Raw genomic sequence first — 18341 nt, forward strand, 5'->3', positions numbered from 1 at the left:
TGAAACAAAGAATGGCAAACTAACCGGTTTTTCTACATCTCCTTCATGTCTTGTATTTCTTAAACGTCTGAAACATTAGCTGGGAAAGGTTAGTGCAGTGCTGTACAAGACAAGACCACTCAAATATAGGGGAAAAACTAACATTTGAAATTTCAGTAAGCTAATTCTCTTTTTAAAAGCTCTGCAGGTGTTCTAGGTACTTTATTTAAGGTGTGATTTCATGATCAGTTTAGGCAAACAAAAGATCATTTCTTACTTTCTTCCCTGATGTATTGTATTGCTGTTCCCCAGGTGCGATCTAGTTTGCTGAACTGGCCAGAGTTGGTTACTTTATCTTTTTTTTTTTGAAAGCTCCCGTTCCAGCCCGAGCAGGGAGCGGAGGTGCCTCCCCCCAGCTGTAGGCTCTGCCGCGCTGACGGAAAAGAGGGCTGGCAACGCGCTAGGGGTGGCAGCACCCGCGTGAGCGTCAGGCAAACCCTTGAACCACAACCCTCGTTTATGAAGTTGTCCAAAATACAGCTGGTATAATACACTGACCAGAGCATTTACCCAGAATTTTTCTGAAGCGACAGCTCGATAGCTTTTCCAGTTAATTTTGGTAGCCTCGCCAAAGTCACTCTTCATTGTATACTCTATCTATATGATGTTTTTGGGCCTTCCTGCAACATGCCCTGGCCTATTTATGAGAAAAGCACAAGGCACAGAGTACTAACAGAGGGTGACTTTTTCTAAGAGCTTCATTTCATGCCTAAACAAACATTTTAGCACTGAAAGCCTGGCTCATGCATCTGTAATACACAAATACTGAAAATCCAACAGGGGAAGAAAGTTACAGTGAAAAATTACAGTAAAATACCTAAACAGTGCTTCCAAATTGTATTACTATTTTTTTGGAGTGGTTGTTCCATTCTAAAATATGCATCACAGGCTTAACTCAAACCTTTTACATGTTTTCCTTTGCTGTTATTAGAGCAGAACTGTCACAATTTTTATTGGCTTATCTATTATAAACCCTATATCTGAAAGAGTGATAACTCATTGCTTAGTGTTCAACAGGATTAAAACACAGAGTACACAGTTTCAGTCTACATGAGTCTTTGTGGTTAAAGGAAAAAAAAACGTTTTGATTATTCAGTTCAAAAGCACTAATTTTTCCTTTTCTTTTGTCCTTTCTTTGTCCTTTCCTTTGTCTTTAGATGCATTTCATACATTCCTGCCATGCCATCACCTGGCAAAATGAAGCCACCCATAAGGAATTTCCCTGAAATGGTACAAAGGAAGGATGAATTACAGAGTGGTCAAGTTCCTTATTTAAAAATAAGAATAATCCCACAAACCCCACATTCTTCTGCAAAGACTTGACCAATTTTTAACGGACTTTTTTTTTTATTTTTACCAGTACAAGTGAACTGTAGCAACTTATGATCACAGATGTGATCGAATCAAATGTGTGTCCAGACAGCTGAATCCTCAGATACATAGTCAGAAAGGCAGCAAATGATGTATTTATAGCACTGTAAACGGGCAGGGCAGCTGGCGGAAGCCTTGGGAAATAAGAACAGGAAGGATTCCATGCATCTTATGGCTTCAGAAACAAAATTCCCTGCTGTATTTAGAAATAAAGACATCCCCCCTTACCTGAGACATCCTTTCACGATGCTTAGCTTCAAGTCTCTCCTTGGCTTTCTGGAAATGGGCATGCTCATTCTCATCCCCAGGTGTCTCCAAATATTTGTCAACAGCATCTGGAGTGCTAGCGGCTGTGGTAGGGACTGAGGTAAAATTTTGAGGGCAAGAGAGGGAAGGGAAGGGGAGGAAAAGCAGAATTATCAGTTTATTATAGATAAAGTTTAGCTGAACTGAGGAAGAAACATCTGCTCTATCAGAATAAAACCATTCATTTAACCTCAGAGAAAGATAGACAGCTTCCAAAAATGTATTTTTAGTCAAGTATATTACACGCAGCAAATATATATAAATATACAAAGATTTCCTCTATCTTATAATCCAGGAGAAACGCTTTAGAATTAACAAAGCAATATCATTCAAACAGATTAGGAACTACTGGCAAAGGAAAAAATCCAAGAAAGAAAAATGGCAATGAGCAAAGTACATAAACCAGCAGAAAGCCCTTTGCAAAATTATGTGCTTAATATATAAGTTTATTTTTAAAATGTAAACTGTTACACACACAAGTGCCAACACAAACATACTTTTAAGCACCTATGGATCCCACAGTGCTCTAACGAAATACCTCAAATTTTTCCCTTAATGCATTCTGTTCTCACAGACATTTACTTTATTTGTAACAACTTTGGCTACGAAAACCCCTCATCGATGCTGGAAATAATCAGCCAGAATGCACTGATCACTGCACCTTCCTGTCAGATAACCAGGCTATATCTATTACACTAGGAGCAGAAAGATTTACATTTCGAGTAATTTAAGCAGAGTAGGCAACAATTCTTTAATTATGCAGTAACATCCAGCAGCTTCTAGATTAACTAGAGTAACATTTCTGTGCTAGGGACATAACAGCCATTTAAAAAGCTCTCTAATGACGAACAACTATTTCAAATCAGCTACATTATCCCTAAATATTTTATTATATAGTCTCATTTCCCTTGTCACATTTTGTTCAACAATTGCAAAGTCAGTTTAAAAATTCTAACAAACAAATGAAGGCTGTACATATAGTTGCACAAGATTTTCTTAAATGAGTTTGACTACATGTACTTAGTTAACTTTACCTTTGGGTACAGAAGTAATACATTTTAATAGAGAGACTAATACAGGTAGGAAAAAAAAAACAAAACAAGAAAACCCCCCAAACATTCCTTAAGTCTGCTGCAGAAGCAAACTTCAATCTGAAATTCAGTCTGAGAAACAACAGTCAATGTTTGTTTATTACTACTTTCTCAAAAACTAGCTGAATTGTAAACACATCTATGTAGGTTTTTTAAAATCATCAGTTACAAGAACAAGCTTTCCACATGTTAGTTCCAATGAAATACATTCTCAGATATTAAGATAAATAGTTTTTTTCCAAAATCCAAAACTCTTCCTCAGATTTTACATTATACATACAACTCGAAAAGCAAAACGAACAAAAACAGAACCAGAAAGCCTTTGGCCTTGGCTGCATTTGAGACAAAGACGGTTTTAGCTGCTGCTAAAGTAAATTACACAACAGATTTTATAAGTTACTCACTGGAACAAAGGAAAGGCCTTCCTTGTCTCAGCAAAACAAAACAAAAAACTCTAGAAGCAACTAAAAAAATCCACTGGGAAATCACAGGCAGTGAAAATTATCACTCTTCCTGCCATTTTTAGATTTGTCCCATGAATATTTAACCACAAGATTTACATTTTGCAAACATTTTTATTACTGAAGTATTGTAATAAACAAAAAGAAAAACACGTAAGCTTCCCAACAAGCCAGAAATTACAAAAATGGAATGTAGCTCTTCTTAATATTTTCAGAGGTTACCCTCATAGCCTCAGACAATTTGAAGTCTCTATTTCTGTTATAAAAGCATAAAAGTTATCTTTTCTGTTTTAAACTCTCTTAACGATAATTCATCTTTAGTGATAATACGAGTGAAATATTAGAACTGCACAATTTAAAGTGTAAGGAAACACAAAAATAAAAGGTTAAAATGAGAGATTCACGAAGTAACTACAAAGCGATAACTCCAAAACACACCAGCCTCTCTGCGGTGTTTATTCACATATGATGACCACTAGAAGACAGTTATCCATGAACATACTACATTATAACATTCTGTGTTTTAAAAACAACAGTTCTGGGAACAATCCTTTGAGGCAAGCAAAGAGTTATCCCTATTTTATAGGGGAAGCACCCGATGCAAAGGCTCACAAGGCAGCTAGCACAACCTAACAAGTTAGTCGTTGAGCCACAATAAGAAATGCAGAGCCTTTGACTTTGACTTCTGTATCTATTTACTGGGTCTACCTTTACTCAGTAGCACACGAGCCACGGGTCCTATCATTCACATTTGCACAGAATGTCCAACTGGAATTTATAATAAAAGCTTTCAGATAACAAAAATTTACAGGGCCATTAATGAACATTAAAGACAGGACAATTGTCTTGCTGAACTGTAAGAAATGGTTTCTGCGGGGTGCAGCACTGCCTGTTGGAAAGACTGTAACGAATACAAGCAAATTCCAAAAACAGATCACTTAAAGCATTGACTGAGTAAAAAGAACCATTTCCAAGATGCTTGACTGTATTTTTAAATATATATATATATATATATTTTTAAATGTCTGTAGCACCAAATTCATTTGATCTTTCCAGATCTTTCCTGAAACTGCAATTAAGTATGGTATATTTTAATTCCATTTAAAAAATAAAAATAAGATTTTATTACAAAGCAGGAAGAAATTTAAAAGCATCAGACAAAAGGCCATCTATTCCAGGGTCTTGTTTCTTGACAGAAGTTAACAGAACATGGGAACGTCCTGAAGGGAAGAATATATATGAGCAGGGGAAATTTAAGGTGACGCTCTCCCAGCTTGCAAATCTGACACTCAGGGAGTCTTGAGCCACATGTAAATACCCTGTTACAATGTTTTAAAACTATCCTTGCTGGATTTTCCTTCCATGACTATTTTTTCCCCAAACTCACATGAAATTTAACATTCAAAATATGGTGTGACAATGACTTCCACAGTTTAATGATGCTCTGTGTGAAGAAAATGCTCCTTTGTCCGACCCTTCCTCCTCCCAGCTTCCTAGGGCACCCCCAGGTTTTTGCATGAGAAGGTTGAACAGGGCAGAGTTTTAATATATTCTCCATGCTTCTCAATTTTAACGATTTTTTTTTTCCACTGAACTTCTTAAGTCTGTACAAACATGAGTGGAAAGAAGTCATGATCTAAATAACTGTCCAATAAATTATGCAAATTTAACCTTTAATTTACTGAACAGGAAAAAAGGTCACAGGAATTTGCAATGAGATCTGTTAAGCCATCTGTATATTTAAGGTCTGATTTTCAAAAGATGCTGTCTCACATGCATGGCCTTTAAGGGCCAGATTTTCTGATGATACCGTTACTTCCCATCGGGACACCTGCTAGAGTGTTTCCAAAGAGGTGGGAATAGCGGGTGCTAAGAACTGGAAAATCTGATCTCACAGTGCCTGGTGCTCTGGATCTCAGTGCCTGATTTGGGGATGTCAAAAAATTCAGCCCCATCCAGAAGTGAGTTACTAGTTCAACAACTGCATGTCTGGAGGCTTCAGTAACCTAACACGCATCTTAATTTCAGCTCTTCAAGGAAGCTCCTCTATGCATCGTAACAACAGCAGAAGTTGTAGCTAAGACTTAAACTGCTGCTCAAAATTGCAATCAGTATGGGAAAATAAGAATTATGAAGCTTTTTAGTGGAAATGAAGAGAGCCTAGCCAAATCAAACAAAGCATATGCATTATATTTAACAGGCCTGAATGCCTGAGAGAGCCAGACTGTATTCAGGAATACTGGAAAGGATGCTGATAATAGATTGATACCTAACTGCAACATATTCTCTCACGGTAATGCTAAAGAGGCTCATGCTAATGAAGAACAATGCTGTGTAGGAGGAGAAAGTTATTATTCCTGGCCTTCTGCAAGAAGCAATAGCACAATTGTTCATGGAACGCTATATACATGATTCTCGATTACACATGTCTAAAAAGAAAAAAGGCTCTGAAATGGGCACATGGAACAATGCGAGCTTTGGGGGAAGTATTTTATAGCAGGAAGCTCACTCACTCACACTTATCCTAGAGAAAGTGAAGTACTAATTTGATTCAGAAAAAGGCTAGGGAGAAAAGATTTCTGACAATAACTTTATCAGAATGAAGTAACTGAGGTCTAAAGGTTGGAAGCCAAAGCTGGGCATAAATAAGACTGGAAATTCGGACCAGAAATAAACCTTTCAGTAGTATGTGCAATTAAGTATTTGAACAACTTACCCAAAGGTAGGCTGATTTGCCTGACAGTATCCTTTAAAACATCCTGCTTTAGCACAAACTGATGTTATGGCCTAGAGGCAGAAATTACCAGAGGAACTTCTGCATTCTGCACCCAGTTAGATCATAACAGAGCTCCCTGGATGGAGGCGCTGGGAACCCTACCTCTGGGAAAACGCTTGGGCGATTGTTAGATGATGCCGTAAAGGCTCCAGCATCAGCCGTCCTGCTTCAGTCACGTGTGGGCAGTGCCTGGCACAGAGGCCTTGGCGCCCCCAACCACCCCCTTCCATCATGAGCGGTTCCCTTCCAAACAAGACATGTGGGGTCCATGCCTCCAACTCGTGCTCAGCACTTCCTTTCAAATTTATGATAGGCACTGTCACATCTTGGCTTGTTATCTGAACAGCAAAGACTAGCACTATTTTTTCAGTATGTATTTTTCTACACGTAACCCACTTGGTCAAGGACACACACAGGCAAGACCTTTGTGGATGTTAGGTGAGAAAAGACATCACAGCAAGAGGTAAAATGCATGTTTTATTCCTACATGCTTGCTGCTAGCACTGTTCCAGGTCTGAGAGAGCGGGTTAAATTTGTGCAAAGCAAGTAGTAAGACGAATAGTCTATGTACCTCTTCTGGAATATTTGTTTGGATCTGTCACACATGCAGTCAGAGGCTGCAGATAATAACCAACCAATTAACATAAATCATATCTTAGTCTGAAAACAAAGATATTGTTTAAACTATTAAAAACAGGAATAATTTCTGTAAAGAGAAGTTCAGCATGAATATTTACAAAAATTCTAAAACGATCATGTAGGCTTTTGTTTTCTATTATAACTGAGATTTGGAAACAGCTCCTTTTATGGGTGTTTAGCTGTTAACATAATTATAAGGTAAGCAGAAATATTTCCCTGGCATAAAAAAAAAATAAATAAAAATCAGTCTGCTTAAAAACAAATAACTCTACAAGATTCTGCTCCCTGTATTTACTAAGTCCCCAAATGATTATGTGAGAAATTCTCCACCCAATGTTAAAAAAACCCCAAACCCTGAAATCCTCAATAGTATGTTTGAAGACTTTTGATTCCAATAATACAAATAACTAGCATCCCCCCTTGGAAAAAAAGACATGAAATACAGCTATAAAAGAACTAGGCCTCCCTTCTACATAAAGCAGAAAAACTTGAATTTATTCATGGCTTCTAGCACACAATCTATTGTTTCCATTCCAATACATTCGGGAACCTCATTCATATAGATGTGTTGCACGTTTTCTCATAGCAAATTGGGAACATTTGGTCAGACATCAGCTACATGCACGAATTTCTTAAAAATCTGCAGCCGATCTCTTTTTTGACCTTTGACTTTTTTTAAAGGGAGGTTTCATTTTCTATGCATTGCTTGTTTCATAAGATAACTCATTCCACTACTGCATGAGAGCTCATCAAAAAGTGTGTGTTGACAGGTGTAGAAGACATCCAGTACTAGAGGATATTTTCTTCATACTTGCACTCATTTTATTTTTCGATTCCCAAACAGATTTTTTTTTATTAGACTTAAAAATACTAACCTTCCTAGTGACATAGGTTCAGTAATACGTTCAAACTATGCTCTACATCATTTGCCATTTAACAGTAATTCTTAATTATCAGAAGAAAGACCAGGAAAAAAATAAAAATGCAACAATAACCCACAAGATCCAGTTTTCTTCTATTTTACAATCAAAATAAATAATCCTTATCAGTAGCTCCAGTGAAAGAATAAAGTCATTTACCATGCTCATATAAGTAAAAGGATTAGTAGATACCCTTTTTCTAAATTACACTCATTGTTGCATAAAAGACAGGAAGTCGCTTGAAACGTGAACGCTACCTACCCACAGTGCAATAGTCACTGAATGCGTTCATTGCTTCTGAAATCCCACATGTACAATTGCATCATTAATGAAGGATTAAAACCAAAGCTTGCAGTTGTTGACTAAAATCACAACTAATTACAGTATTTCCAACAGCCGCTAGCGTTTATGGAATATCTTTGGCAATCTATTACTGTTACTGCTACCTTGCAAAATGAACTGCTTTACAAGATGTAACCCCATTTGTTTGTGAATAAACTACTCCACTTACAGCAGGGCAGCAAAACCAAGGAACAGAATCTGTACAGCAGTGAGTGAGCTGAGTGACAGAAGACAAATGAAGCTTGGGGAAGGTATAAACCAGATTATAGTAAAAGACCATTATTTTATATGTAGGGAAAAGGATATACCAGGATGAGTTATTACACAGTAAGTAGTGAAGTTTAATTAATAAAATTTAATTGCTCAGAGAGAAGTATGTGCTGAACTAGTACATTTTTTAGTACAGAGATCAATATCAGGGGCACAGAACAATAAAATCCTAAACTGTAAGTACAGTGCATTTATATACTATATATAATCTATAAAATTATAAATACAGACAGCAATTCTCATTCTTGGCATTCTAAACTGGAGGACAGGCAGGAAAACTCCCACTCTTTTCCAGTTTTAATTACCTTATCTTCACACATTCTTTCATCAAGACCACTTTCTTAACCCTGTCTAAAACTAAACGAAAAAAAAAGGGGGGGGGGGGGAGGGAGGAGAGAGTTCCTTCCACAGTCAGCAATCCAAGTGAGAATTTGTGAAAATCAACACCAGAAAAGTCCCCAATTTTAGTATTTTTCCTGTGAGTGGTGTTTTTGTTTTGTTTTGTCTTTAGGTTTTGGGGGAAGTAGACAGCAGGGATGGGCTCTGAGCATTGGCGTGACCTCTTGATTTCTTTCCTCTTAAAAAGACTGTCAGGAGACAAACTTGTGACACTGGCACTTGGCTACCCCAGGCCTCTGAGATATCTCTTTCCAGCATAAGCCCTTTCCTATGTCATCACCTTCACCTTTCTCACTTCATTCATCTTCTAGCAAGTGCCAAATGAAAACCATTTTACTTTTCATTTTTAGACTATGAGAAGGTTTCTTTAACTCCAGAAATTACTGCAATCACAGCTACAATGTTACCCAGGTGCCTCAACAACCTACTTTTTAAAAGAGTTGCATGGGAGAGAACCTTAACCAAAGGGCTGAGAGGGAGCATTAAAGGTTTTGGATAAGAGCCTCTGGATACTTATGCAAACCTTTTGAACATCCCTCATCACCAGTCTTCATAATTGCACGAATGCTAATATTTCAAGATTGAGCTCTGAGAGCCAGATCTTTCAACTTGTGACTAATCAGCACATTTCCCTGCTTGGAAGCTAATTGCAGAGCAGTAAATTGTGCTGATTACATTCAGAGCCTGGAATTCCTATCCTTCAGATCATTCAACTCCAGCTGTCCACATTTTAATTTTCAGCGAACATGTTCAATAATATGAACTCTAATTAAGATTTTCATTGATATTAAGGCCCATCCATTTCAGCTACATATTTATCACTCATGCTGATCATAACCATTCAGCCGAATTTTATTTATTTTATCTTGCACATTTGCTTTCTCCCAACACTGTGACACCCCAAAAGTCTATGAAATGAAAATTTCTTCATAAAAAATAAGGAATCCTGACCACAATGGTGGGGATGCAGGAGGCAAAAAACATAGGCTAGAAGACAAGATACACAAATGTATTCTTCTGTTAGATAAAGTAAATGCATCTTGTTAGTAAATTAAGAAAAAACTATCTGTAACAGTAGTGATCATATGCTCAGGGATCACATTTGAAACAGTAAAAGGTATCTCAAGTTCTGAGACTTAACTTGTCCCCCTTCAATTTCAAGATGTTTCTTTGTTTCCAAAGTTTTGTCAAATTAGATGAATGTTCCTAGGGCAAATCAGAAAGCATGCTGCTTAAAAACACCTGCTAGTTTAACTGAAAAAGATTCCAGGCACAAGTGACATGGAGAGTTAACACATGAAAGAGAAACTGATCTGAACCAGTGCTCCAAAGGGATGATCTTTCCTTTCTTAATAGTTAGATTTTCTTATTGCTTTTATTACCTACCATCCCTGTCACTGAAGTCTGTAGATAGATTCTGTAATGATTCATAATTTTCATTAGTATTCAAAGAATAATTACAGGTCAAGATACCAACCTTGGCAGAAAATATAATTAAATGTATTGAGATGGAAAAAAAAAAAAATCACATCACGTTTAGAAGTGATAGTCCTTCTTAAACTTTACTTTGCAAAGACTGACCCTATATTCCTTTGAAACAAGAGGCAGCTTGGAAGATGGTTTACTGAAATCCCTCACAAAAACAACCTGGAGAAAAAAAGATTACCATACTCATATTGTTCCTCATCTATTGCCTGAACTCAAGTTAATTCTGCCATCTAACCAGCTTTAACTTAATTTTTCTTATTTAAAAATCCTACTGTGTAAGGATTTCACTTTAGCACAGCTAAAACTCTCCTTCATGCTTTCATTGCATCTCCATGACTACAACGTCCTTTTCTCCAGCCCTGACAAATGCAGATCACTCACTTTCTCAAGTTCTTCAGTTCTTTTCTTTTCTTCCCTCATGTTCAAAGTGATGACCTTGTTTCAGCTTGTCTTCAGGTCTATTCCCTGCTTCTCCCCTCACATACACCTATGATTAGTCACTCGATAGTGAGCATTGATTTGCATTCCCAAAGAGCCAGCCACTCCAGCTTCCAGCAGCTAGTGGCTGGATTTTGAGATGAGCACCTTCCCGCTTTGCTGCCTCTCATGCTTGCAAAGAGGTCCCCAAAGCAAACGTTCCCATCACTGCCCTGCAAACCTCTTTGCAAAGCTCTGCTTCAAGGTCATTCTTATATGATTTGTCAACATAAATTTAAATATTTATGAGAAAAACAGAACCCAACAGAACAAGTTACAGCAGTGCTTACATTAATACATTACATAATAAAATTCCTAGTGCTTAAAACTATTAGCAGTCAAACTCTTGTGTATGGAAATATTTGTATCATTTCTCTTTTGAATCCTAAACTTTACTCCTCCCCTCCCTTTTTTTCCCCCAAGGTACAGTCCCACACTGGTTTTACATTTGGTTCAAGGGTGAAATATGATTACAAATTTATATAGATGAAGGCAAATTAGTCATTTACATTCACTAAACGTGCTAGTCAAAATTAACAACTTAGATCCTAAAACTCATCCATTTACAGTTGATGGGTACTGAATGACAAACCTCAAGCACTCACAATGAAGAACTGCAAAAATATGTTTTTCTTAAGATTTCCTCTACACTGCTTGAAAATTGCTTCATCAAGATGCATGATTTAGTCTAGTTTACATGACAGAGAAAACTAAATCCAGCAGATGCAGGCAACGTATGCTGGAGATGGTGGGGAAGGGACACATTTAGGTGAAGTCTTGAGAGGCAATTTTCCCTTTACCATGAGTTTAGGAAACAGTAAAACAATTGAATACAAAGAGCCTTTGTGATAAAGCCACAGGTTGTTCTAGTGGGATTGGCTTAGGGTATTTATAAAAATTTCCTTCCCCCTCCACCCCATTCATTCCGATAAAAGACTTGTACTTAGTGAAATGTTTCCTTGCAATATCACTGCTTATAAAGGTGGGTTGTTAGGATTTGAAATGTTAGTGCTAGACTTCTGTATTTTAAATTGTATCTCTTGTAGCACTGTGAAGAATTAGTGCTACAGCCAGTTCACTGTGATGAATACTTTCCAACACTAAGTGTGTTGTCAAAAAACGCAGTCCTGCGATGAAGCAACTTTCAAGCTCTACTGCTTTTATAGACACAGGTCTGCCAACTACCCCATAAACCTCAAGAACAATGAAAGGGCAATATCATCTGTATCAGACGAATGTGTTCTATACATCCGCCCGCTTTCTGTATTTAAGCCTCCCTCCTGACCTCAAGCTCAAGCAGTCTCTGAAGTTTTACAGATAAAATGAGCAATCATCTGATAAATAAGATAGAAGATTAAAACGTCCTTCCTAACTAAAAACTATGTATAGTTTACCATTCTGCTTATGCGAATGTACTGCAGCTCTTTACCTCCTTATCACTTAAAACACGCTCTGGCGGTTGGCATGCAAGTTTAGCTGCCAAAACATTTTCCTCCCTGCTAATTAAAGAGATGTCAAGATCCCAAACAGACAGCAAATGCCTAAAGGAAATTACTGACAACCAAAAATGATGGGACTATCATCTTTAAGTCTTTGCTGTAAAAAGGTACAGATTGTTCCTTTGCAAGTTCCTTTGAAGAAAAATTAAACTGGACAATGCAAAACACTAGAGGTAATATATTTTCCCTCACTTAAAATGTTTTCAATTTGTACTCTTAAGACCGATTTCATCAATTACCAAGGACGGGCTGATACTAGTCAGAAGGCAAGGTGAAGTTAGCCTATATAATAAGCAGTAAGAGTGGATCTCTAATACTAGACTAAGTCTTGAGCACAATATTTTAATACGTATTTGTAGTGTGTGAAGATCCATGTCTACTATGAAATTGTAGCTCCTTAGTTATAATGTCTGCTTCTTTTCATCTCCTCCACTTGAAATTGATATAAAGTATGTGCTACTCACAAACTATCACAATTACTGGTGTAGCAAGCCTGTAAGATTCCAGCATTTAGTTTAGAGAATAAATACAATTCTATCTAAATTCACACAAAATGTCTGTGACCATGCTCTAAAATGATCAAAAATAAAACAGTGAATGTTGACATTTAAACTTATTACTAGGTTCCAGGTTACAGAAGTAAGGTAAAGGAGATAACTGACAACATTGAATCCTCTTGTTAGCCTTAGTAATTCAGTAGAATAATAAAAAAACCCTCTATTTTATAAAAGGACATTTCAATGATATGTCGAAGTCTTCAAAAATTGATTGTGCCACCAGAGTCTGGTTTAACTACGGCTTTAAATGAAGAACAAGTGAAAATATTGCAGCAAGGATTCCATATGTTCTAAATCTACCATATCACAGCTATAGGAACTAGTAAGAGAGCAGGATTGAATGTAACAGCTGTTAAATTAAACCCATTTAAGAGAAAGAATTTTCCTAACTTTGAAGCTCCTTGTGTCTGCAAGTTAAAATAGGAATATTAACATCATTTAAAAATGGTATTTATTGAAAAATTATGTATTTCTTGTAGCTTTAAGGATGTTTAACAAGCAACAACTAGAGACAAGTGAAAAGATTTTTACAATAGATTACTTTTTCATTTGATAATAAGACAGAAATAGTTCCTTTGATAAGGGTACTTAAATCATCTTCTGCTTACTCTTGCCAATACGTATCTGTTTGGAAGTCATTAAATCTGAATTACCCATCTGACAGATCCTAATGGTTTCAAAGGACCCATTAAGGACAGTCACACAGCAGACATTTGAGTTCTTAGAGTGAACAGAAACTGTGTACAGTATTGAACGTCCTTATTAAAAATCAATAGAAAGATGGCGTGGGGTCTGGCAAGCTAAGAGAGCTGGTAACAAGACATTTAAAGCCTTCCCCTTCTAGGGTAGTTATATATCAACTCCATTCCAAGCTCAGTGATGAAATTTGTTACGCAAAATTTGACAGCAGCAGCCTCCTATGACAGTACATAACTACCCGTTCAGAGCAAGGCTAAGAGACTTCAATGTGGAAGCAGAATAAAACATGAGCTTTTTTCTATAGACAGTATAATGTTCATGATAATAGAACATCCTTAGGCTTTGGTTCAGTCCAATTTCAACAACTACAAGAAAAATAAGCTCACATTCCACCTTTCCATCCCTTGTCCACTACTGAAGAGAAACCTAGACACTACCCACTATTCCATATCACTGTAAAATACAACAAGTTTATCCCACAAAACAAGCTGTAGTTAGGCAAATGAAAGACGTGTGCTCTTAGCTTCCCTCCAAGCTCCCTGCAAATATCTCCAAAGACCTCTCTGGTTCTGTACGCTGTTCTCTTGACCACGCACCTGTCTCCACTGTGCATGTCCTGCCAAACAGTGAAGCCCTGCTTCCCAACCTGCTCAAAGCTTCTCCTGAAGGATCCCTGTGCATTTAAGACAGCTCTCCCTTGCAGGGATTTCACTCTCCTGACTCCAGAAGAGAACTATATATTCCAGTCTACCGGGTGTGGAGCTGAACAAGCCAAAAGGTGCGGTGGCAGACCAACAAACCACCCAGCGTGCCTTCCACACACCCTGTGTCCTGCCTCAGAGAGGCTCACTGGAGTTTTGCAGGACACCAGGGAACAGCAGTAATGCAACCACTGGAGAGAAAAGAAATGAAGAATGGAGTAAAACAATAAAGATAAATGCGGATAGCAGGGGGAATGTGCAAGTATTGAAAGAAAGATTAAGTACAGGCTGACAGGAAAAAGAAATACAAGAAAAATGAGAGGAAGAAGGAGAGGTCGCTGAAGAATTCCCAGTCGGAAGCTCTTCTCCACTGTTTTTTTCCCCTCTTTCTTTCATGAGATCGGGGGTGGGGGGAAGGGAGAAAAGGCTTGATCCAAGGTTCGCTCTAACCAGCCAACGTCAATCAATTTTAGCAACATCAGAGCTGTTCCAAAGACAAGATCTCACTTAAGTGCTGAAATATATCATATTCAGTATTTCCAATAATTTTCATTGCCATTTATATTCAGCAACATTATGAAGAGCAATGAGAAACAGCACAGAGATAATGAAACAGTAGATGAAACCTGAAGAAAAAAAAAAAAGTATTTCAGGAACAGAAATATGAGATGGGTATAGATCAGGGTAAATAACACTTTGACATAACATGAAAAATACAGAACAAAAAGATAACTTAGGTAGCTTGGAAAGTGTACCCTATAGACTCAAATATTGTTTGAGAAACTACTGAGGAAAACCAGGAAAAAGCCCTGTAAGTTCTAATTCAGAAAAGACAAGACCACCTCTATCTTTCCACATGCCCAGGTGTGTCAATGAAATCTTGCAGCTCAAATATTCAGACTAAGTCCATGTTGTAACCTCTGTTGTGTGGTATGATTTTAAAGTTTACTGCAGTTTGCAAAAAAATTGGTTGGATCAAATTCCTATGAATGGATGAAAAAGCTGAAATAAACCCATTTAATGGAAGACATTTTTACTTTTCATGTGTTCCAAATATTACATGAACACAAATAATATTGTCATATTATGAAACTCACATTTTCATAAGGACGGAAAGAATAGGAATACACTCAAAAATCTCGGTGTCTGGATTCAGTTAGCACACAGTGACAAAATTAATTTAAAGGGCTTTCTTTTTTTTTTTTCACCCCAGTAGTTAAGGTATTTTTCTTAAACATAAAATGATTCAGACCAACAATAAGATTCCCAGAGTAAACCAAGATACCTATGAGAAGAACAAAAAATAGTAATGCTCTTGGCATTGTTTTATTTTCATTGAACCTAAGAAAGAATTAAACCTCTATAAGAGAGAGAGGGGGGAATCTCCTGGGCTCATTTGAATTTCCTAATGGATTCACTGTACAGCTTGATTAAATTTAGAAGTTGTTTCTTTTTTCACTTCTGATTTCACATGCTGTGAAAGAATTGCCAATCTAATAAGGGAAGATTATTTATCCTTCCAAATAGCATGAGCACAAGCTGTACAACTTTGCTGCTGAGAGACAAGTTGGAAGAAGGCAGGCAATCTAACCGGCAGGTTTCATTCAATCCATAATATTCTTTTTAAGATCATGGCCAAGGCCACCCCTTGTAACAGGAAGTTTCATGCAATAAGATCACTAGATTGCTGGGAAGTGGATCTGAGCAGAGCCCTTTTGAATTTTATTGGAGTGTAAATCCTGTTGCCTACTGTTACAACCAGTCTGTGTCACATTTTCACCTACAACCTGCATATGGAAGGCAACATCATTGTATTATCAATGTGACAAATCAGAATCTCATTCCTCCAAGTTTTGCTATTTAATTCGCATGAAGTCTGTGTGGCATGACTGTTCTTTTAGTCAGCAACACCTCTCCCTTTATGTAATAACTTCACAGTATTATACAAGCCAGAAATGAAAGTCTCAGATTTGAAGTGCTGGGTGAGTAACTACAGCTCTGTTTGCAAGACACACTATACAGGACAGGGTGATCTTTGTGTCTGCACAGAGCCCTACTACAGAATTTGGGCACAAAAATGCATCCATATGGCTCAACTTGAAGGGCAGATGCCAAAACAAATCTGTAAAAACTGGAAGTCTAACAAAACTGCTTCAATCTTGCAAGAGTCAAAATATAATACAAGTCTTTATTTATACTGCTGTCCAGCCTTCACAAAGACAGTTTAGATTTTGCAGTGAGGCTGACAAAGGCAATAATAATTCATAAAATTAAAATGCACAACACAAAAGGCCAATAGCTATTTTTCATTCAAGCTTACCTTGCTGAACATCAAATATATGGTATATGAATGAAGCTGGTTTTTTTTAAACTTCTAGGCAAAGGAACTTGGATACTGTTGCAGCAGGTGTAACATCAGACAATCCGCAGAGGCAGGTGACTTCCATTTGCCTCCTACAGGCCAAGCCAACCCTGGAAGTATCCCCAATTCCGTGCAGGCAAATCCTGCTCACTCCAATCATTCTTCCCTTGCTAACTAGGACTGTTTCCACTAGCAAAGCAGCAAAAGGTTCAGTTTCTCAGCTATTTTTGCTTAGCAGTTTTGACGGCCATCATCCTGTCTTTGCTCCAATCGCCATTTAAGCATGATATCTATGCAAGACTGACAAAGGTAATTAACTGTTACAAATTCTCTGTTGTCCATAACAGTAAAGAAAAAAAACACAGCCCCATCTCAGCTACCTGAAACTAAATGAACAAGATGTCAAATGGCTTTTCTAGGGCAAAAGTTCAACATCTCTCTCACTGCAGATTTTTTATATGCCTCTAACCTGCATGACCCAGCTATCTTCAGTTTAACTTTTCTTTCCTCATTCCATGTTTACATACCAACTGTCCCTCAACATCACATAGCCTGCATTTTTCTTCTTTAAAATCCTCCTCTTTTCTATTGCTGCCTAAATTAACTCTCAGTGAGGGTTACAAAGTCACATTTTTTTCTTTGCCTGTCATATAGCATACAATAAGAGACAATACTATGTTACGCATCTCTGAAAGCTAACACAGGAACTTACTAGTTCAAAATTTTACTTTTTTTTAGCAAGCATATTACTATTATATCTACAACATATTTCTTCTCTCTCCTCACTACATCTTTTCTCGTTACAGGAGCTGATCACTGCCCATACAGTATCTTCCTTGCTCTTCTTGTGGTCGTCTTTCTATGTCCCTCTAGGGAGCCTTGCCATGAACAGCTCCAAAAGACACGGAGATGAAATGCAGCGGGAACACCAGAGCAGCAGTCCTGCCTCCATCAGTGCTCCTGCTCTCACTCCAATAAAATACAGGTCAGCTTTCTACTTCACGACACATATACCATGCCCTGCTATGGCTCTGCAAATATTCATGTGAGTTTTTAAGCTTGCTACTTATTCCAAACATTCCTAGGCACAATTGGAAATTTTTTTAATAAAAGCAGTCCTAATGTGCCACTTCTATTCTGCTCCCTCCAGCCCATCCTTATGAGTGGGCAGGGCAGTGAAATATATAATCATTCTCTAATATTTCAGTTGTAAATGGCAGCTATAACTCTCCCAAGATTATGAGCAGACAAAGCAGATGATGGGGACAGTACCAGAGGCTCACAAATCAAAACACAGCTGACAAATCTGTATCAGCTTCAGGATTCTGCGATGGGGAAAATCATTCCTTGCAAACCAAACTCACAATGCAAATATTCTTTCTTCACGGAAAGTGATCATTAAATATATGATATGTTAAACAAAAGAGGTGGGAGGTAATTCACATTCACGTGCATCATGGCACTCAGGGAATCCTAAAACTCAAATGACAATTCTCCCATTTTCCTTGCAAACACATATGAAGTATTCAAACAAAACTTAAAAAACAAAAACCAAAAAACTTCTTCCAAGGCTGGAAATAAATGTTTTGATATTCTATGAGATTATATTGCTTTGATTAAAAAATTAAGAAATAATACATGAAAATACACTTTGCAAACTATGAGCTATTTTTAAACTTACCTGAAGCTTCCCTAAAATTCAAATTTTTTCTGTACATGCATTGTACATGCACAAAGACAAACAGAGACACACAAAACGTCAGGACACTTTTACGGAAGATTTTAAGACAAAGTAAGTGTGAAAGCCTTATCTATGGAGATGTTAAGCTTGCCTTTTGTTACCTCTTTGCAAAACCCCATCTACAGCGTAAAGAAGTTACCCACTATCATGCTGGATTAGAGAGACACTACGAGCAGCTAATAAGGAGGGAGCACGTTCAATAG

The 18341-nt window shown here is 37.4% G+C and overlaps 1 protein-coding gene across 1 annotated transcript in view; it reads right to left on the minus strand.

The window, feature by feature from the left end:
• Positions 1-1638: 1638 nt before the first annotated feature.
• LOC112971768 (amyloid-beta A4 protein-like) overlaps positions 1639-18341 on the minus strand; it is a gene marked incomplete at its 3' end in the record, with an annotated part of 111469 nt that continues 94766 nt past the window's right edge. Inside the window, exon 7 of the mRNA XM_026077489.1 lies at positions 1639-1772. Coding sequence (XP_025933274.1) covers positions 1639-1772 — 134 coding nt within the window. The remainder of the gene's footprint in view (positions 1773-18341) is intronic.

Source organism: Apteryx rowi, unplaced genomic scaffold, assembly GCF_003343035.1.
Source record: "Apteryx rowi isolate R43461 unplaced genomic scaffold, aptRow1 scaffold_455, whole genome shotgun sequence".
NCBI classification, from domain to species: Eukaryota; Metazoa; Chordata; class Aves; order Apterygiformes; family Apterygidae; genus Apteryx; species Apteryx rowi.